Source organism: Lithobates pipiens, unplaced genomic scaffold, assembly GCF_037356315.1.
Source record: "Lithobates pipiens isolate NorthernLeopardFrog02 unplaced genomic scaffold, aLitPip1_a1.2 Scaffold_8, whole genome shotgun sequence".
Classification (NCBI taxonomy): Eukaryota; Metazoa; Chordata; class Amphibia; order Anura; family Ranidae; genus Lithobates; species Lithobates pipiens.
Genome location: NW_027507903.1, coordinates 250,495,366 through 250,518,017, shown reverse-complemented (window position 1 = coordinate 250,518,017; position 22,652 = coordinate 250,495,366). Strand labels below are relative to the sequence as shown.

General features: G+C 43.8%; 1 protein-coding gene across 1 annotated transcript in view; it reads right to left on the bottom strand.

Annotated features, from left to right (window-relative positions):
- Positions 1 to 22,179, bottom strand: part of XPOT (exportin for tRNA) — a gene marked incomplete in the record, with an annotated part of 105,671 nt that extends 83,492 nt beyond the window's left edge. The window contains 4 exon segments of the mRNA XM_077470090.1: positions 15,040 to 15,122; positions 15,350 to 15,486; positions 18,182 to 18,275; positions 22,013 to 22,179. Coding sequence (XP_077326216.1) covers positions 15,040 to 15,122; positions 15,350 to 15,409 — 143 coding nt within the window.
- Positions 22,180 to 22,652: the final 473 nt, after the last annotated feature.

Genomic DNA, 22,652 nt, shown 5'->3' with positions numbered 1-22,652 from the left:
GCTTCACAGAGTTTATTCCATTTGGGACACTTGGACCCCAGGACGAGGAGGCTTTTGACTTTTTCGGAGCTCCAGGCCAAGCACGACCTCCCCCAAAAGACATTCTATGGCTACTTACAAATTAGACATTTTGCACAAACCATAGCCCCACACCTTCAGTTCTCTCCACCCTCCCCATTCGAACAGATAATACTTGAAGGACGGAACTGCAGGGGACTGATCTCTACCGTATCCTTAATGCAGACCACTTCCAAACGAAAGGTAAACATGCATACATGAATCACTGGGAGAGGGAGCTAGGTGAGGAGCTTCCACTGGAGGCTTGGCAGGAGGTGTGGAGACAGGCAGCCAAATCCTCTCTATGTACCCTATACAAAGAGAACTCCCCAGCCATACTCCACAAAATATATCCTTCCACCTCTGACCACTGCTGGCGTTGTCTGAAAGATCGGGGCTCCCTGTTTCACATTTACTGGACTTGCCCTCTGATTACCCCATTTTGGAACCTGACCCGACAGCTTCTCCACCGCCTATTTGAAGTGCCCAATACCGCACACCCCCAAATTCTTCCTACATGGCCTATCCCAACCTAAAATAGCTAAACGGGGTCGGAAGCTCCTTAGGCACGTCCTGCCAGCTGCCCATTGCCTGACAGCCCTTAACTGGAAGAACCATTTGCCCCCGTCCACGGAGGCTTTATACTCCAGGATCAAGGATGTTGAACTCATGGAAAAAATGACTGCTAGAATATGGGACAGGCTGGAGGAGCAAGACCTGCTCTGGGGGAGATGGCTGAGATGCTCTTGATCAAGGTCATCTGCTGAACTAAGAACTGTAGTGGGGACTTTTAATGGCAACTCTAATCACCGGTAGTGTTACTGTGTCTCCGACTTTGTGGTTTCTCGTAGCAGTGACACCTATGCTGAAATCATAAATCAGGAGATGGGGTCTCCTCCAGCCCATCCCACTTCACATTCCTCACCAGTCAGCTGACCTCTAATCTCTGCCCCCCCAGCCATGGCGTGAACTGAATGGCTGCGGGCTCCAGGAATAGCCCAGCTGGAGGGACAATCCTGCTAGGTGGCCGCAAAAAGGCTGGGAGAGCGGTGTGGGTTCCAGGAACAGCAGAGGATTCGTGACCCCTGGCAAATCATCATTTGGCTTCAGGTTGAGAAGCCCTCTGCTAGAGGATCATGAGCTGGAGAGGACTGTTGGGTCACACTCCCTTTGTGCTTAGGATTCGGCAACAATTAAACTACCACAGGTACTCACAAACCAACTGCGAAAGAAGGGAGTTTTAAATGGGTAGAGGTGACCATATACCCTCTATGGTAGTAGGAGTTCTACCTGGTTGGCCAAAGGCTTGTTTGTCAGTGTCAAATTCCTTCTAAAGGCAGCAGTATAAGATTTCAACTTTCAACTGACTGTGTCCCCTGATGAAAAATTAGGAAAAGCATTTTAAAAAGCAATCCCTAACTACTTCCCTTTCATACTTGTATACCCCTATGGACCAGAGCAATTTTTATATTTCTGCATTGGACCCGTTTATATAGCAATAACATTGCCATTACAGAGTGATTTTTAAAAGGACTAACAAGGTTTTTTCCTGATACAGTCTTGTAAAAATGTTTAACCACTTGCCTACTTGGCACTTTTACCCCCTTCCTGCCCAGGCAAATTTGCAACTTTCAGCACTGTCAAAATTTGAATGACAATTGCGCGGTCATACAACACTGTACCAAAATTAAATTGTTGGCTTTTTTTTAGCATTTCTTTTGGCAGTATTTATTCACCACTGTTTTTTTTTTTTTCATTTTTTGCTATACAAGAAAAGCCTGAAAATGTTTTAAAAAAAATATTTTTTTTAAAAAACCTTTATTATAGTATAACATTTTGTAAATGGGTAATTTTTCTCTTTCACTTTTGTGTGAGGTTGCATTGATAGGCGGCCACAGATGGCAGCACACTGATAATCGGTGCACATGTGCCTTTTAGAGAAGCCGGTTATCGGCTCTCTTCTCCTATCCTAATGCTGTCAGCATGAGGAAAGTAGTGCCGACAACCGGCTTCTATTTACATACTTGATCAGCTGTGATTGGACACAGCTGATGACGTGTGGAAAAGGGCCGCCGATTGACCCTTTATCTCCATCTGTGATCAGCAGTGTCCCCTGGACACTGATCACAGAGCGCGCTGCCAGCACCCCACAGCAAGCGTGATTACAGGAGGCCATCATGTAAAGAGACTATGCCAGAACTAGCCGTCCACACTGTAGCCGTCATTCAGCTATAGCGCGGTCTGCAAATGATTAGTGTAAGCCTTAGACAACAGTCGGGATAGAAAAACAAAACACAAGTTATTGGTCAAAGTGGGTTAGTAGATAAAAAGTATACTTTTTTTCTATAGTTTGTCCTCTTTAAAATGACACTAAAGTTTTTCTTCTGGTCAGGGCCAGGACAAGGACATCCCTGGGCAAAGATGGCAAACTGCACCCCTTCCTGTGCGGCTTAGAGGCACACATAGAAATAGCCTTTACAGCATATGCTGAAATAGTATCAATAGTTGTGGTACACTGAAGAATTTAAAGGCCAAGTTCTGCTTTGTAAATAAATGCACGTTTTCACAGGAATCGGTTCGCATGGTGTGAACCCCCAATGCGATCCGATTCTGTTGCGGACCAAAAAAAGGGTCCCGTGCGAGTTTGCTGCGGGAGCGATGCGAATTCAGCCATACTATCTGTATGGCTGAACTCGCATCGCTACGGAGATCGGATGCGATTTGCGGTGCGAATCACATCCGGATCTCCCCCCGCAGCAGTGTGAACCCGGCCTAAATGCATCAGCTAGGCAGAGGAAATGACTGCCATCTAAATTATTTAGTAGAAAGAGGGAAGGGGACTCAGAGGGGTGCACAGAACTAAATGGATATAAGAGCATATTGTAGCAATGCCACGTGTACAGCCCTGAGCAACTGCATCTCTGTTTTTTGATTGAACTTTATTCTCATTACAAGGGATGAAAAACATACCATATGACAACATGGGCCATGGAAGGCCTTTTCTCAAAGCGTCTTTCAGCACAGCACCTAGAGAGAACGTAGCTCCACCCAACTTCCCAGGAAACACTGCAAATAATTTCCTTTAAAAGGCAGTCCCCTTCCACCATGGCTTCAGTTGTAGTGTTACCTCCACCATGGTGGATGCGCTGCGAGGAACCTGTGGGTGTGCTGTGCTCTCTCCAGGCAGAGGTCTTGTGGGTGCATGCATGGCTTACCTCAAATTTTTCTTTTTTTCTCCATGTTGGACATTACAGTCCTCTGGGCCATGCCAGCATCCCCTCTCCCCAGACGGATGGGGGATGCTCCGGAGCGCTCCCCCCCCCTCCCCCCCCCCCCCCCATCAGCGAAAGCTCAGATGGCTGGGAGAGTCTACCCCTCCTTCCTAGAGCATGGAGCCGGGGCTCCGTTTGTTCCGGGTCTGGATGGTGTGTGATGTCATTTCTGGAAGGGGCGGAACTTCCAGCGGGGCGCACAGCTTCCGGTTCCAGCCTATGGAATGCAGGAAGGTGGGGAGCGGGCCCTGGCTGGTGTAGACCCACGGTTCTCGTAGTGGCGAGGAGACCAGGAGTTTAAAAAAACTGACAGCAGAGTGGCTACTCCTGCTCCAGTATGGAGTTGGCAGAGCTAGCAGCGATGACGGGAACAGGAGTCACAAATGCCAGCCAAGCTGGGGCAGAGGCCCCAGATCCTTTTACCTTGGGGCTTTTCTTTTTCATGCAAAGCGTCCTTTAAAAAGGAGAGCTGGATCAAAACTCTGTGCAAGGACTGCGTAGCAGACCTAGTGAAGCACGAGCAGGGAAAAGTAAAGCAGCCACAAAGCTCAGAGCTTTTAATCTCCTTACAGAAGGAACTTAGCGATGGAGGGGTGGTGCTAGATTGGTCAAGAAAGTACCAAAAAATAATAATTCAAATTGTACCGGCGCTCACACCTATCCCTTCCCCCCCCCCCCTTTAATTTTTTAGGTGCGCTGCAGTCCCAATCCGATTCTCCCACCTTGTGGGTTATAGGTAAATGTACAATATGTATTAGGGGATTGTGCCTCCCACTCACTAATCCACCCAACCAATATAAATGATTTTGAATCAGCAAATACCTAAAAACGCACAAAGTAATCACTATACCACCTTGGTACCATATGAACCCCCCAAAATATACAAAAACCAATGTTTATAACATCAAATACATGTGCAAATTAATGTTTTAAATAAATCATAGTCCTTCATATGCAATGGTTATTTCAACAACTCCAACTGTGTCATCTCAATCCCCATTCATCTTCTAATGGGTAATCCACGTGTCACCAAGAAAAAAAAATAAAAAATCCACTAAACCGACCTGTTCCTGGCTATTTTTCAAGGACAATATGTCTCCCACAGCTTCGTCGGGAAGCTGAATTGCGAAACGCGTAGAAGCTGTGGGAGACATACTGTCCTTGAAAAATAGCCAGGAACAGGTCGGTTTAGTGGAGGGAGGAGAGCACCACCTGAGGAACATCGTTGGCTTGCCCGATCCTACGTTGTTTACTTATAGCTGGATAAGCTTGGGGTCAGCTAATAGACACACTGAAATGTGAGTGCACTATATTGGTTCTATTTAAATTTTGTATGAACATACGGATAGAGGAATTGCTAACGGGGGAAGTGCATTGAGGATTGGCTATCTGTTGAATGAACCGAAGGCTTACTGGTTGGTGACGTCTGGAGAGTGGCCATTCTACTACTAGGTGATGGTGGCACGGATTTGGATTTTTCTTGGCGACATGTGGGATTACCCATAAAATGAATGGGAATTGAGATGGCACAGTTGAAGTTGTTGAAATAACCATTGCATATGAAGGACTGATATATTTAAAACACTAATTTGCACATGTATTTGATGTTATAAACATTGTTTTTGTATATTTTGGGGGGGGAGGAGGGGGGGGGGGGTTTCATATGGTACCAAGGTGGTATAGTGATTACTTAGTGCGTTTAGGTATTTGCTGATTCAAAATCATTTATATTGGTTGGGTGGATTAGTGAGAGGGAGGAACAATCCCCTAATATATATTGGTCAAGAGAGTAGGATTAACCCGCATCACCAATGGTCTATACATAGGGAAATTTGTTCCTGTTATGGGACTTTAGGCTAGGTTCACACCATAGCGATGCGGGAACACCGCGAATCCGTGGCGTTTTCCCGCATCGCATGCCTCCCGCCGGCAGTTCACACTGCCCTATGCGGACTGCTGGGAGTGTCAATGAAATATTAATGACACCCCCAGACCAGTCCGCATATCGCAGTGCGATCTGCAAACTCGGACAGGAATCGGATCGCATGGTGTGAACACCCATGCGATCCGATTCTGCTGCGGACCAAAAAAAGGGTCCTGTGCGAGTTTGCGGCGGGTGCGATGCGAATTCAGCCAGCCATACTATCTGTATGGCTGAACTCGCATCGCACAGACAGATCAGATGTGATTTGCACTGCAGTGCGGTGCGAATCACATCCGGGTCTCCCACCCGCAGCGGTGTGAACCCAGCCTTAAAGGGAAAAAGCTACTTTGTAGTAATCATAAGTATAAGGTTTTATTAGCAAAGGGTGTAGATACACAGATCTACAATGCAAAATAGAAGATACAAAAGAGAATACAGGATGCACAACACAATGAATATGCAATATAGTATATGTGGTTACAATCATTGACTGTTGCATATGGAACACATACAGGGAGTACCCAACGCATTTCAAGTTTTACTTTTCTTCAGGGGTGTATGGTTGAGACCAGCACGGCAAAAACATGTCCAATTGAAAAAAACAGCCATGAGCCAAAGAACTACAGCGTCTACAGCGCCTTGCCGGTGGCACAGTCTCTCCGATATGTAGGATTTTATATTCCTACACTCACCAACACGACACACCAACAGGTATTTTTTCATTCTTTCCTTTACTATCCACTTATGAGTGCATGTACATGTGGGATCTGCGTCCCTTGTGGCCACAGGCAACTCTGACCTCCACATAGCCCAGTACAATTCATGTACCTTTTCCCACAGGCATTGGCATCCTGCGCCCTCTGTTGGGGAGTCCTCCCTGTGGTTTTGCTGGGACATGGCAGGTACGGCCCACCCACTCCGGATCAGGTGCTGGTACAGGAACTGCGGTCATCTGCTCCCTATAGGTTTCTGATGTTAATCATTTTTTTCTTTGCCGTTATACCTTTGGTTCATGACTGGTTTTTCAAATTATAGACATGTTTTTGTCCTGCTGGTCTCAATCATACACCCCTGAAGAAGAGAAACTCAAAAATGTGTCAGGTACTCCCCGTGTTTCATATGCAACGGAGTCAATGATTGTAACCTCATACTGTATTGCATGTTCATTGTGTCACACATCCTGTATTCTCTTTTGTATCTTCTATTTTGCATTGTAGATCTGTGTATATATACACCCTTTGCTAATTCAACCCTATACTCATGTTTACTACAGAGTAGCTTTTCCCCCCCCTTAACTAATTTCCAACCGCCAGCTGTCAAATGACGGGCAGGCGGCGGACCTATTGTGGCGGGAGGGCGTCATATGACGCCCTCCCGTTTAAACTGGGAATGCGCACAGATCGTGCGCATCCCCGTTTCTTCGGTGGCGGAGTGTCACGGAGACATTGGTTATGGCTGTTTACCACGTGATCGGCCTTGATGAAGTCACGACCGATCATCGATGGTCACACCCCCACTGTGCACGGCGCATGCGTGCGTCGGTGGCAGCCTATTCCCCCGGGAACACTGCTCGTCACCGACGCTGGTAAACAGCCATTGGCTGACTGTTTACCCACGTGATCGGCTGTGATCATTTCACAGCAGATCACTAAAATGTAAACAAACCGCGGTAACGAGATGTTACCGGGTTCTCCTCCTCACACACCGATCGTTACCGCTTACAGTGCACACCAATCACACCGATTGCCGCGCCCCCCCCCAATAAAGAGGACCCGTCACCAGGCCATGAGAGTACCCCAGTACCCATCACCAGGCCATCAGAGTACCCCAGTACCCGTCACCAGGCCATCAGAGTACCTGTCACCAGCCCATCAGAGTACCCAAGTACCTATTTGCAGCCCATGCCTCAGAATATACGTTGGGGTGTTTGCTTTCCAAAATGGGGTCATTTTGTGGGTAATTGCGCTGTCCTGGTGCTCCAGGACCTTCAAAAGTGTGATAGGTAGGAATGAAATGAAATCATTTATGCTCCTAGAACGCCTGAAGGTACTACTTCAATGTTCGGCCTCTCTGTGTGACCAGGCTGTGTAAAAGTCCTACACATGTGGGAGGAGTAGCAGAATGTGTTTTGGGGTGTCATTTTTGCTATAGACTTGCTATGTGTGAGAAAACTTATAAATTGACAATTTTTTTTTTTATTTTTTTTTTTTTTTTTACACAAAGTTTCATTTTTTTCCACATATTCCAAACTTCTGGAAAAAAAAAAAAATGAACCGTTCAAAAGACTCACTATGCCTCACAGACTATACGTTGGGGCGTTTGCTTTCCAAAATGGGGTAATTTTATGGGAAATTCCATTGTCCTGATACTCCAGGGCCTTCAAAAAAAGTGTACTAGGTGGTTGAGAAATTAGATTTCTGCTCGTAGAACGTCTGAAGGTACTACTTCAGTGTTGGTGTTCTGTATGTGGCCAGGCTGTGTAAAAGTCTCACACATGTGGTATCGCCATACTCGGGAAGAGTAGCAGAATGTATTTTGGGGTGTAATTTGTTGTATGCATATGCTGTGTGTGAGAAATAACCTGATAATTATTTTTTGTTTCCAAAATTGTCGTTAAGAAAAATCTTCATTTTGCAAAGAATTGTGGGAAAAAATGACTTTAAAAAACTCACCATGCTACTTACTTAATATCTTGGAATGTCTACTTTCTAAAAAGCTAAAAAAGGGGTCATTTGGGGGGTATTTGTACTTTCTTGACTTGTTAGTGTCTCAAGAAATGAGATACACCTGATGTACTGAAGGCCTGATCAGATGTGATCAATTTTCAGTGACTGGCACCATAGTTTGTAGACTAACTTTCACAAAGACCAAATAATATACACTAATGTGGGTTATTTTTACCAAAGATATGTAGCAGTATAAATTTTGGCCAAAATGTATGAAGAAAAATTACTAATTAGCAAAAATTTATGACAAAGAAAAAAGGCATTTTTTTCACAAAATGTACATTTTATTTTATTTATAGCACAAAAAATAAAAAACCCACTAGTGATTAAATACCACTAAAAGAAAGCTCCATTTGTGTGGAAAAAAGGACGTGAGTTTCATATGTTACCTCACGTTTGGCACATTACACGTGGTCCCCCCTTTTTCCCTTCACACTGGGTGTCCTATCATTTTTATTTATTTTTTTGGGGTAAGTAATACCTCCCTTGGGCATCTGGGATTATCCAATACCTTTTTGCATGCTGAACACTTACAGGCATGTTCACGGACTTTATGTACAAGCATTTTTGAATAATACAGCCTGGTTGCCTGCTCATCTAATCTTGAGCGAGCAACGCCAATCATACATTTGCATTGAATTCCACCGCAGGTGGGACCCTTCCGTCTTTTGGCTGCCAATGCTTACACTCCCCCCTATGGAATCCATTGGAGGGGAGTGAAAAGTGTGATCTCTCGCAAGCCGCACCATTGGACTCCGCCTTTGTGGTGTGCTGTGACTTTTGGGAACTTCGGGGCCCTGTGTGTGTGGGGGGAGAGATAAGCGGTCTAACTTTCTTTGAGAAGGATTTCCACTGTGAATGTTCTTTCAATCTATTTGGATGTAAAATACCGGGTAACTATGTTAGGATATTAGGTACCTACATTGTATTGAAGTAATTTTCAGTGTACACACTCATGGTATTCCCTTTTTTTAATGGCAGACCATCCCTCTGAAGACCTGTATAGCGGGTTGAAACGTGTCAGCGTCACATTTCCACTGTCTGCAATTCTGTACAGTGCTTGTGTGAAATTTTTGTCTGTATATGTACATGTTTCTTATTAATGTTTCTTATTATTTCTCATTATTTATCCAGTGGAGTTCATCTTTTAACCAACGTGCCATACGTTTTTATGCATTAATAAACATTGAAATCTTTTTACTTAACATTTTCTTATATTCATTCTTTTGCTGCCAAAAAACCCCATTGTAGGGGAATTTGTTTCTTTTTTTTGTCGATTCCAGGGGTGAGCAGCACTCTCCAAACCTTTTTGGTAGTGTGTTTTCTTTCTGTGCTACAGTGTTGCATGACTGAGTAATTGTCATTCAAACTGCGAGAGCGCTGAAAGCTGAAAATTGGTCTGGTCAGGAAGGGGGTGTAAGTGCACTGTATTGGAGGTGGTTAAAGTCCCATAACAGGAACAAAATTTCCCTATGTACAGAAGGGAGCATACAGATACTTTCCAATCTTTCTGCTCCTTTTTGGACAAACACCTGGCACTCCAATCAGGGAGTCAAGCCAGACCATCCAGTCCTCTGCCATCTACTTTCAGGGAGGACAGTGATTCAGAAGAGGAAGCCGAAAACAAGGCTAGTTCACCCAAAGCCTCAGGGGATGAGGATAAGGAGGTGTCGGAAAGAAGACAGTGTCAAAGGCAGTGGGATATTTAACAGATGCCTCAAACGTCCGCTGGACTTCAGCCCTGGTAAATTCAGCGTGAAGGGTGCTTTAAAACTTGGCCCGGGGACTCCGCTTCTGAAGTGAAGCTGTGGTCTCCCCTTTAATGGGGGATCTACTTTTTGGCCCTGACTTAGAGGCTAGTTCAGATAGGACTACAGACAAAAAAAAAAAAAAAAGGGGCTTTTCCAGCAAAGAAGATGCCTTTAATAAAAAATGATTTGTCCTCTTCAGCAAACCCAGGCCCCCAAGGAAGCAGGATATAAGAAGCCCTGGGGTACACAGAGGAAGAGGTAGGGCGGCTGTTCTGACGTCCCCAACAGCCAGCTAAAAACCAGTGATTGAGGTCCTGCTGTGGGAGGGAGACTTCTAGACTTCTTCCCTCAGTGGCATGCAGTAACCACCAGTTCGTTTTTGTCCTGAATGTCATCTGCCAGGGCTGGAGTTTTTGGAGACACCTCCAAACCGCTTCTTTGTGACCCAGATCCCCAGAGTACAAGACAATGCCCTAGCCTCAATATCCCTTTTAGATGAGCTGAGGCTTCAGGGAGTAATTATTCAAATACCTCAGGAGGAAGGTCTAGGGTTTTATTCTCACATTTTTCTAATAAAAAAAACCCTCAGGAAAATGTTGCTCAATTTTGAACCTGAAACTCCTGAATCTGTCCATTCGTTACAAAAGGTTCCACATGGATACGATCTACTCCGTAAGGAAACTACCTACGGGGGGGGGGGGGGGGGATGCTTACCTGCACATTCCAATAGCGGTAGCATCCCAGAAATTGTGTTGGGCTATCCTGCCCTCTGAGCAGATTGCCAATCTGCAGTTCAGAGCCCTGCCTTTAGGTCTATCCTCGGCTACGAGGATCTTCACCAAGGTCATGGTGGAAGCCTTGTCGCCTCTGAGGATCCAGGGAATCAAGATAATTCCATATCTTGATAAACTGCTTCTATTCATCAGCTCAAAATATCAGCAACTTAGTCCCTTCCCAAGTGATAACATTTTTGGGGTATAGCATTGACTGTCCAATAAAGGATCTTCTTGCCGGGAGAGAAAAAGGAAAAGATCCTGGGGGCAATAAAACAGATCCAGATACGCTCGCCAGTAACAGTGCGTTCAGCAATGTCGACTGGGTCTTCCAACATGCTCTATTCTGGCAGTTCAATATGTTCTGTCTTCACTCAAAGGATCTGCAGCAAGCGATTCTACAAAATTGGAGGCACAAAGAATCCTCGAAAAGGTGGTTCGTGATTCTGGTGCAAGCGAGGAGAAAGTTATGGTGGTAGAGGAACCAGTTAAACCTAAGCGAGGGCATACTTTGGGTATTTCCTACCTCAAAAAGGTTAACGACAGATGCAAGCTACTGGGGGTGGGGGGCTCATCTGGAAGATAGTTTTGTCCATGGAATCTGGACAAGTTCAGATGCAAAAAGATCATCCAATTGGAGGGAGCTGAAAGCGATTTGGACCCCTTCCCGTTAATCTCAGGAAGAGTCCACGAACCTAATACTGGTGGCTCCCTTTTGGCCCAAGAGCATTGGGTTCTCAACACTCCTGAACCTAGCGACGGAACCCCAATGGATGTTACCCCTACGGGGTGATCTTCTGAGCCAGGGAACCATCTGGCATCCAGACGTAAGCCAGCTAAAGTTAGCAGCCTGGTTTCTGAGGAGCAGATCCTAAAGAAAAGGGGTACGTCGGACAAATTAGTTTCTATGCTTTTAAACAGCAGGGAAAAAATAAAAAAGGCACAAGAGATATTTCAAGGTTTGGAAATGCTACAACTTCCGGCGTGGGACAAAATAGTATTTGCCACAAGAGACAATTTACTTTCTTTGATTTATCATAATGGAATGGAGAAGGGGTTAGTACCATGAAGACACAGGTGGCCGCGTTATCAGTTTTTTGGAAGTACAGTTAGCAAGAGATCCATTAGTTATTAGGTTCTTTAAAGCAATGGCTAGGTCAAGACCAGCACCCATAAAAAGGTTTCCAAGTTGGGACTTGTCACTGGTCCTGCAGGGGCTAACGGGGAATTCTATCGAACCTCTAGAGGAGACAACAGTAAAAACAAATTGGACTCTTGGCCCTTTTAGTAGCAGTAACCTCCGCCGGGAGACCCAGTGAGCTGCAAGCTTTCTCCATAATATAACCTTTCCCAACAGTCTTTCCAGATTGGATAATCCTGAAGGTGGACCCAGGTTCTCTTCCTAAAAAGTCTCCTCATCCGATTTTCATCGTTCTCAGGAGGGTGATTCTACCAACATCCTCAGCCAATTCTAAAGAGGAAAAGTTCCATATGCTGGATGTGAAGAGATGCCTAATGCATTATCTGGAATTGACCAAACAATTTAGGAAGTCAAATTCCCTTTTTGTGCTGTTCTCAGGGGCATGCAAGGGACAGCGTGCTTCCAAGAGTTCAATAGGAAGATGGTAGAGCTGCACGATTCTGGCTAAAAATGAGAATCTCGATTTTTTTTTGCTTAGAAGATAGATCACGATTCTCTGAGTAACATCATCTTTCACATTAAAGCAAAAAAAAAATAAAAAAAATAAAAAATGGGCTAACTTTACATTTTTCTTCTATTCATTGAAGTGAATTTTTTCCCCAAAAAATTGCATTTGAAAGACCGCTGGGCAAATAGTGACATAAAATATTGCAGTAATTGCCATTTTATTCGCTAGGGTCTCTGCAAAAAAATAAAAATAAAAAAAAAGATTCTCAACCATTCTCGGTGAGGAAATCAGGAAGTGAAGCGTTGCGGCTTCCCCCCCGGTACCCTACTGCGCATGCGCGAGTCACGCAGCGCAGTGAGAATGGTCCGTGCTGTCTCTGGGACCCGTATGTGTCCCAGTGTCTATGCCCAGAAGTGGATGCAAATACCTGTCTTAGACTTTTCCAAAAAGCGGAGGTTACATTTTTGCGTGAACCTCCACTGTAAAGAAAGAAAAGTGTCAGAAAAAGATTTAGACTAAGTGGTTAAACTTCCTGCATTTACAGGTTGTTGAAAATTTGTTTACACAAAGTTATAGCCCTTTGATCTAAGAAGGAAGCTTAGTTACAATGTTGCAAGTAAAAAAAAAAAAAAAAAAAAAAAAAAAAAAAAAAAAAAAAAAAAAAAAAAAAAAAAAACTTACAGACTGCCCAGGTGTTTTCTTTTGACAGCTGAGGGAGCAGATAGTTTCTCCACTTGTTTATATGAAAGAATCTGCAACCTCACTTTTTTTAACTATTAATTGTGCAGCTCTAGAAGATGGCTCAGACAGCCATTGAGTAAGCCTACAAAGTCTCAGGACAGATACCGCCACAGGGTATCAGAGCCCACTCAACGAGGGAAGAAGCAACATCTTGGGCTGAGAGGGCTGGTGCCTCTCCCCACATTCATCCGGCATTATAGAGTAGATCCAATGTCAGCCTCAGAGCAGGCCTTCAGCAGGAAGGTCCTACAGGCGGTGGTCCCACCCTAGAGTATGTTTCTCATGTATCCTCTCCAGGTGCTGTCCTGAAAGGTGCTTTGAGAAAACCTTAGACTTACCAGTGACGGTATATCTAGAAGTCTTTCAGGACAGCAGCTATTACCCTCCCTAGTGGTTCCCAATATGACTCTCTCTTTTTTAATGTGTGTATATTTTGATGTCTGTTTTGAAATTGTTTTTCAGCATGGCTGGAGGTTTCTCGTTTCTGACTAAGGCCATGGTGGAAGGGGGCTGCTTAAAAAGGAATTATTTGCAGCGTTTCCTAGTAGGTTGGGTGGAGCTACGCTCTCTCCAGGTGCTGTCCTGAAAGACTTCTAAAAATACTATCACCAGTAAGTCTAAGGTTTTTTTATGGAGAGATCCGAGGTCCATTAGACCTCAGATTACTCCTCTGCCCTCCAAAGCATCTGATCAAACCAAGTGTAGATTTCTCCTTCCCTCCTCCTGAGGCTGCTACATAAAAGGGTTTTGCGGGGACATAAGCGGTGGAGGTGCTGGATCAGGACAGAATAATTAGACACTCCCAGAGGACAAGGCTATGATGTAGGGTTGCACCGATACAGGTTTATCGGCAAGTATGAGTTCTGATACTTTCGGTCAAGTACTCGCCAATACCAAGTGCGGATACTTTGCAGTGCAATTTGTGTCAATGCAAAGAAAAAAAAAAATTGTCGCAAATCACACTGCAAAGAATATGTTAAAATATAATATTCCTTTCACACACGTTCCTGGATAAAGTTCTAGAAGATTTGTATGTAGTAGCAACCACCAGGTGGAATCCGATTCAGAAAATCACAATGTGGATATTTGCCAGCACATCACGGATCAACAGATAGCATCCAAAAAATGTATTTTTATTGAAGCATGATCATATCATTTTTTTTTTTAATTATATATAAAAAACACACAAGAAAAATATTTATATCAACCCATAGTACATCTGGTCACATGCAAAATCTACATTAGGAGTCACAGTCTGCTGATGGTAGCAAATCAGGTATAGGGTGGCATTGAGGTCAGCTTGGGGGCAAACTGCCCCTCTGCATCTCCTCCAGCCGTGAGCACCTCTAACGACCTGTGCATGCAGGCACCATGTACTTTGCGCGCTTTTTTCTTTTAAGCTGCCCACTAAATGGTGCTTTAATCCCTTTCTTTAAATACACACACACACACGGGTGGGGGGGGGGGGTAATTGCATGCAATTCGGACATTAGTCAAACTGCATTCTTATTCAAATCGCATATGACTTTGCAGTGCGATTTGTGCCTATTTTGTATTGATGTAAATCGCACCTCAAAGTATTGGTTTCAGTATCAGGAGAATTTGGGCGATTACCTATACTCATGCAAATGCTTGGTATCAGTGCATTCCTACTATGATGTGCAGTGAAGGATGAGCTGTGCTAATGGACAGGCTTCTCAAAAATCTAAATTTCCTATCATGCTCAAAAGGTACACTGCAAAAGGGGAAAAAAAATAAAATAAAATAAACCCTTACAAGGAAAAGAAGACTGAAAGTAAGCACTTAAAATAATTCATCTGTGCTTCTACTTGCAATATTTTATTAATGAAATGGTCTCTTTAATCAAAGATAAGCATGAGGATCCTAAGCTAGCAACCTTTAGTGGTAAAACATCAATTACATTTCAATTCTTGATTCATACACAAATGTCTGAAAAGGTTTTACTCATTAATTTTTAATAAAAGAAAACACTTCAGTATGATTGATAAAAAAAAAAAAAAAAAAAAAAAAAAAAAAAATGAATATATAAATAAAAAAAATCACTAACAAAGACTGTCTATTACCGGCACACATATACAATGGAAAATCATAATGAGAACGTATAATAAAAAGACAAGCCCCTCACCTATATATGTGTTTGGCTAATGCTTCAGCACAGACCTGCCATGCATCATGTGAAACTTTGAGTTGTTCAAAATAGGCCAACGCCTGAAATAAAAATAGAAAGCAAAAAAAATAAATAAAAAAAAAAGCTGTATGAGACCATCATTTAATGAGATGCACAGAAGACATTTAATTTAACAAGGCACAAAGTGCATTGTTCTTTTGGAACTCATATTAGAGGTAACAATATTTTGGTATATTTCCAAATAAAGAAAAGTATATATTAAAAAAACACATTTTTGATCATTATTATCAGAATAAAAAAAACATACACGCTCTCTGAAGTCAGCGTTAGCATTTGGGTTTAGTCCAAGCAGGGCTTGTTCATCCATGTCTGCTGCTATACTTCAAGCTCCCTATTTCTCACAATAGGTTTGCCCCTTTCTGGCACAGCAGAATCAACCAACATCTGCCAAAGAATGAAAAAGCAAAGTTAGGCGAAACATGGAATTTGCAAAAACAATGGTGGTGCTAGTCTAAGCAAAACTCTTTAACACAAGACTAGGAACTTCCTGCACAGTGTTATTCCCATAAACTACGTTTACATGCACAATCCCAGCATATAAAACTGACAAACTTACCAATTTGTACAACCACAAAGAAAGATTTTTACTTTATATTTATATAATAAAAGCACCGAATGCACTAAAAAAGTGAAAAATGTCATAAATCAGACTGCTTAATCATCATGAAACAAAGTCACACGAAAAAAACAAAAACAAAAAAAAAAAAAGTTTCAAGTGGAGCTTAACCCAAAAGGGGAAGCTTTGCTTGTTTGCACTCTCCTCCACTGCATCACTGGGCACTTTTTTTGGGAGGGGGGGTCCAGGGACAGATTCCTGGTTTTGATGGGTACCCACTCCTATTTCTGGGCCAAATTGCCACGGGGATCTATGACGATGTGCAGCCCCTCCTCCTTCCGGGACACACGCAGGTCCCTAAAAACTGTGGAACCATTCACAAATTGGAGTGCGACTCGCACAACAGAAAACTGTGGAGCCGGTAGTTTCCCTTACCCAAGATGCCCCAAGCCTGCACTGAAGCAGATTAAAGAATCAGCTCAGGTGCTGACATTGCTAGATCCCTGGACAGGTAAGTGTCCTCATATTTAAAGTCAGCAGCTCCAGTATTTGTAGCTGCTGACTTAATTTTTTGGAGGGAGACTGAAGCTTCACTTTAAACCAGCAAAATATATTCCAGTTGCATCAAAACAAAAGGTCTTCAATAACCTACAATTTGTTTTCTTTATAAAGCAGCTACAACCAAAGTAAAAAGCCTGCCCTTGCTCTACAGGGAAGCAGTGGTCTCTCTGCAGAAGTCCAATCTAGTGCCTAATAGGCCTGACCTATTGGTTTCCAAGAGCTCTGAACAGTTTACATGCAGGGAGCAAGGGTCCCATTCTGTCACATGCTGGCAGGAGACAGGCTTTTCTAGGCTGTGGCTGGTTAAAAAAAAAAAAAAAAAAAAAAAAAAAAGGAAAGTGAATGTCCGATCTATAACCAAGCTTAAAATGGCTCCCACTCCCCTTAACTCCTAGTCTAACTCCCCTGTAGAAGGAAGATGCTTACTTAGCTAATCTCAGGGCATTCCGATCCGGTCACATAATCAGCTCCCAATGGCAGCTTTATGGGAGAAGAGGGAGAAGAGCCGACAACAGAAGCCCCATAGTAAGCCTATGAGCAACATTACTGCTCAGGCATTCAATCTGTTGTTGGCGCTCTCTTCTCTCCCCTGAAGCCAGACAGCTACAACAAAGTTGAATAACTACAGGAACGTTGATTACAGTTAAAGTAGAAAAGGCTACCCAATAACTAATCTGTTACATGATGCTTCCCCATTTCTCTGAACTCTCTTTTTTTTTTTATTAGAAAATGTAAAAGTATTCAGAAAGCGATTTTAAGTTTTTCTGGGGTTACCACAAAAGGTAGAGAAGGTCTGTGTACCGCAGAGCAGTGGTTTTCAACCTCACTCATCAAGTACCCCCAACGGCCATTTTTGGGAATTGCTCTTAGATAAAATAGCTGTCCAAAATACCAAGCCATTCACCGATTTAAAGCACCTGTGCAAGATAAAGGAAAACCTGGAAACATGGCCTGTTGGGGGTACTTGTTGACTGAGAACCACTGCTGTAGACGGTTACTAAATTTCCTATAGTTGTGACATCAAGCTACTACCATTAGAAGCTACCAGCTAGAGAGAGAGAGTTCTAAGACCTGGAGGATTGGAACATGTGACTGTAAAAAGGGGGGGGGGATTAGAAAATATAAGGGGTGCGCTGAGAGGCTGAGCCAGCTACTGATCAGGCATCAGGGTGAATCCCAACTTTATAGTTTAGATCTTTCTAGAGTAACTTTGTGATGCTAGCTGACAGTAGGCTGATTGTGGGTCACAAAGGCACTAAGTGCAGTCCTATGACCCAGAAGAGAAGTATGGCAAACACTTTGTGCTGCAGTGTACTGCTACACTGGCAGCACAAGGCATCGTAGCTATTAAAGTAGAAGTCCACCCTAAAGCTACAATTCCTGCATCTACAGATATCCACGATCTAACACTAACCTATCTCACCCTGTAAAGATGATATCAGCATACATACCTTTTTGAAGCCGATCCGACCCGATCCCATGCTGAGCGGTCAGCCATGGCTTCGCTGTGGGGGCAGGTGCAAAGAACACTGCTGACAACAGAAGTCCCATAGTAAGTTTATGGGTGACGTCACTTCCCATTCATTTTACAGTCATTGTTGGCTGTGTCCTCTGCAGAGCTTCCGCTGCAGGAGACCGGACCAGATCGGCTTTAAGGTAAAACTATGTCCACCTACCTGTTCTAGCCCCATCTGCCCTTTAACACCTACCTGTTGCCTCTCATGCTTCAAGTAGTTAAGGCTGAAGGCTTTTTACCTTCATGCATTCTGACCAGGGCTCAGGAGAGAGCACCCACCAGTACACCCATAGCAAGTGGTTTATTATTGGGGCCACTGGTCAAGGGAGGGGAGGAGCCAGAAGCGCCAGCAGAGGACCCGAGAAGAGGAGGATCAGGGCTGCTCAGTCCAAAATCACTGCACAGAGTAGGCAAGTATAACATGCTTTATATTTTTAAAGCCAAACCTTTAAAGCGGTAGTAAAGTCCGCTGTAGTTTCTTCTTTTCTGGGGCCCCCCAGGTGGGTTATGTACTAGTATGCACAGTAGAGCTGCACGATTCTGGAAAAAATGAGAATCATGATTTTTTTTCTCTTACAATAAAGACCACGATTCTCTGTGAAACATCTTTCACATTATACAAAAAAAATGTTTTTTCCAAAAAATTGCATTTGAAAGACTGCTGCACAAATACAATGCGACATAAAATACTGCAACAACCTTTTATTCTCTAGGGCAGTGAAGGCAAACTTTGGTACCCCAGATGCTTTGGACCTACATTTTCCATGATGCTCCACTACACTGCAGAGTGCATGAGCATCATGGGAAATGGCTCCAAAACATCTGGGGTGCCAAGGTTCACCATCACTGCTCCAGGGTTTGTTAAAAAATAAAAATAAAAAAAAATAATAAATAGATATATAATGTTTTGGGGTTTCAAGTAATTTTCTAGTAAAAAAATACTGATTTTAACTTGTAAGCAACAAATGTCAGAAAAAGGTTTAGTCTTTAAGTGCTTAAACTGACCTCATTTACAGACCAAAGTTTATCCCTTTAATCTAAAATAATCAAAAGATACAATGTTTATAGTTACGCTGAGCAATGTTGATAAACATTTGCGTTAGCTCTTTTTTTGACAGCTGTGAGTGAGCAGAGAATAGCGCTGCACTGTTTACATAGAATCATAGAAATGCCAGATTAAAGCGGTGTTTCAGCCGTAAAAAATTTTTTTTTTTAAAGTCAGCAGCTAAAACAAAAATAGCTGACTTAATAAAGAGACTTACCTTTCCAGGGCGCCTGCGATGTCGGCCGCCGAAGCTGACATGTCCCTCGGCTCTTGGGTCCCAGCGCTGCCATCCTCACTAAGGGAAACAGGCAGCGGAGCCTTGCGGCTTCACTGCCTGTTTCCTACTGCGCATGCACAAGTCGCGCTGCGTTAGGGAACACAGTTCCCAGAACACAGCGCGCCCCATTACCCAGAAGACAACGCAGAGGAGGGGAGAAGATGAAGATCACCTAGGAGCAGGAAGAAGGCAGATTAGGAAGACTGCCTAGCAACAGGGATTTCTGGCAAGGTAAAAAAAAAAAATTTAAGAATATTAATGCTCTTTTTTTTTTTTAGGGTGGCCCCTCCACTTTAAAGTAATTGTATGCCCACAAAAAAATAAAATAAAAAAAAATCCCTGTAAGGCAAAGGTATAAAGAGCCAGGTATAAAGAGCCAGGATGCACCACATCCTAGCTCATTATGAAATACTTACCTTAAAACGAAGTGCTGGCATCGCCTCCCCGTAACCGCTGAGGGAGCCGACATGTTCCCTCTGCGTTTCTTCCAGGTTGAGGGCTCTGGTACTGTGAGTGGCCGGATGATGTCACATGCGCATGGGAGTCCTCTTTCTGGCAAGGAGCCATTTTTCCGTCAGCGTCTGCTGGACCTTCAGAGCGCATGTGCCTCTGATGTCAGCTACTGCATGCATGCAAGGTGAATATCTCCTAAACCGTAAAGGTTTAGGAGATATTAATTTTATTTACAGGTAAGCTTAGCTGTAGGTAAAAATGTGAAAGTGGGTGACCTGTTCCCACTGTGATTCGCTTCGGCGTGTGTCCAATCAGCGGGTCTGGCAGACCCAACATTTGCCGGCAGCATTCTGGGGAAAGGCAGAACGGTGGTCTGCCTACGAAAACAAGGCAGACCGCCGTTCTGTGAGAGGGGAAGATTGAGATCTTGTGTTCCTGTCAAGCAGAAACACTGATCTGTGTCTTCCTCCAGTCAAAGCAACCCCCTTCCCTGCCAGTGTAATTTATGCAATGACCAGTGCATTTTTTTTAGCACTGATCACTGTATTGGTGTCACTGGTCCCCAAAAAGTGTCAAATTTGTCCACCGCACTGCCATTACTAGTAAAAACAATATAAATATTCCATAAATATATCCCATAGCTTGCACTATAAATTTTGCGCAAAACAGCATACTCTTGAGATATTTACAATAAATATGTAGCAGAATACATATTGGCCTAAATTGATGAATCCTGTTTAATTTATTGGGTATGTTTTGTAGCATAAAGTAAAAAAATTATTTTTAAAAATTATTATTTTTTTTTTTATAGCGCAAAAAATAAAACCGGAAAGGGGATCAAATACCACCAAAAGAAAGCTCTATTTGTGTGGAAAAAAAACAAACACCACATCAATTTTATTTGGTTACAGCTTTAGTAACAGAGCCGTATTGCAAAAAAAATGGCCTGGTCACAGAGGAGGATAAACCTTCCAGGGCTGAAGTGGTTAATACCACTTCAGTGCTGTCTCACTAGCAGTACCATTGCTCTTTTCATGGTCTCAAATGAGACTCAGAGCAGTGTGAGCCATCCATCAAGTCCTGTGAGGAGGGAGTGGGGCCGAGCTGCGTAGTGTGCGTCTATGAACACACACACACAGCCCTGCCCACACAGGTGCCCCTAGCATATGGCTTGCTGAGGGGACACTCAAATGACAAAGGGAGGGGGGACTGTGCCAGCTGGGGACCCAGGAAGACAGGGATCGGGCCCACTCTGTGCAATGCCATGGCGCAGAGCAGCTAAATAACAGTTTATTTTAACCACCTCCCATCCGTGATATAGCCAAAAGATGGCTACAGCGCGGACCTAATTTGCCAGCCGGTCATAGATGTCCTCCTGTGCTCAAGCAGCCTACGTGCCCCCTGCAGGGTGCCCGCGGCACGCTCTGTGATCAGCGAGTCTATGAGACTCGGCTGATCACAGATCGAAGTAAGGGGTCGATCCCGTTGCCTTACCACGTGATCAACTGTCAGCCAATGACAGCTGATCATGTGATGTAAACAGAGCGGACAATTGGCTATTTTTTCTCCTCACACTACCAAAAAAAAAAAAAAAAAAAAGTTAATCACCGGCAGCTGCGAGAGGGACATCAATTCTGATATCGTGGAGAACCTCTGCAGAGGCTTCTGTGTACAACGATGCCCCCTACCAGCCTCGTCCTTATCCGTGCCCGCTACCAGCATCGCCCTTATGCGTGCCCCCTACCAGCGTCACCTTATTCGTACAGCCTCATCAGTGAATATCAGTGGGGGTAAAAAATTACCCGTTTTCAAAATTTTATAACAAAACTATGAAACTTTTTTTCTTTTTTTAAATGACTTGTTTAGCAAAAAAAAAAAACCCAGGCGGTGATTAAATACCACCCAAAGAGAGCTCAATTTGTGTGAAAAAAAGAGATACAAATGTCATTTGAGTACAGTGTAGCATGACTGCGCAATTGTCAAAGTGTGACAGTGCTGAAAGCTAAAAATTGGTCTGGGCAGGAAGGGGGGGGGGGGTTTAAGTGCCCAGTAAGCAAGTGGTTAATAATAAAAGGCGTTAGAATTAAGCAAGATAAATACTGAATGAAAATGTAACCATACTGTGATCAAAGCACTTTTACAGTTTTCACTAATGGCCACAACTACACAATATCCCGCATGGAACTTGTACAATGTGTTCCTGTACAGGTCTAGTCCCTCTATGGCTCCTGTATTCCATCTATGAAATGACACCTGAGTGATACACACAGTGCTGTCCGGTGATCACGTGATACAATGTCTCCCTCCCCCTCCCCCCGGACACGTGTGAAGTCTCCCCGTACATGACACATGGAGCCTCTCCCCAGTCCGCTCAGGATGACTCGGCTGACTCCAGCACAGACCGCAGGCCATGCCCATGTGCCGACTTACAGGCCCGCCTTCACCTACATAGAAGCATGACAGACAAATGCCAAACCCCCTCCTGTCAACCGGCTTCCTCACCTTCCCCGCCGGTCACTGCTCCATGCGGCGGCTCCACCTCCCAGCCGCCGCTCCGTCGTATTCTATGTGAAATCTGTAGCACGTCGCAGCGTCAGTAGATCAGCACGCAGCGGCGGACCAGACAAGCCGAATACTCCAATAACACTTTCCGCCTGGCAGCGCGCTCCGGGGCGTGTCGTCATGACGCATAGACGGGCGCGCGGATCGTGCGATTGCTGTAGTATTGCATGAGATGACGAGGCGTATGGGGCATCTGCGCGCCATCTAGTGACGGGATTGAGGTAGTGCGCAGGTTGGAGACTGTAGAGCAGTGCTGTGTTTTAAAAAGGCCATGTCACCAAACTTAAAAAATGATAGGCACAATATGTACAATAAATACAGCATATAGCAGATGCATTCAATCACTTCCCAGGCCAGTTCTGGCATTTTTCTCTTACATGTAAAAATCATAATTTTTTGCAAGAAAATTACTTAGAACCCCCAAACTTTTTATATATATTTTTTAAATCCTTTTTTGTTCCCTTTTTGCTGTGACGTTTTGTTCAATGGAGTTTTGCACTTGCATTTTGAAGAAATAAAGGCATCTAATTTTTACACAATCCGGAGTGCAGCTATCCAGAGTTTCGTTCTGTTTCTATAT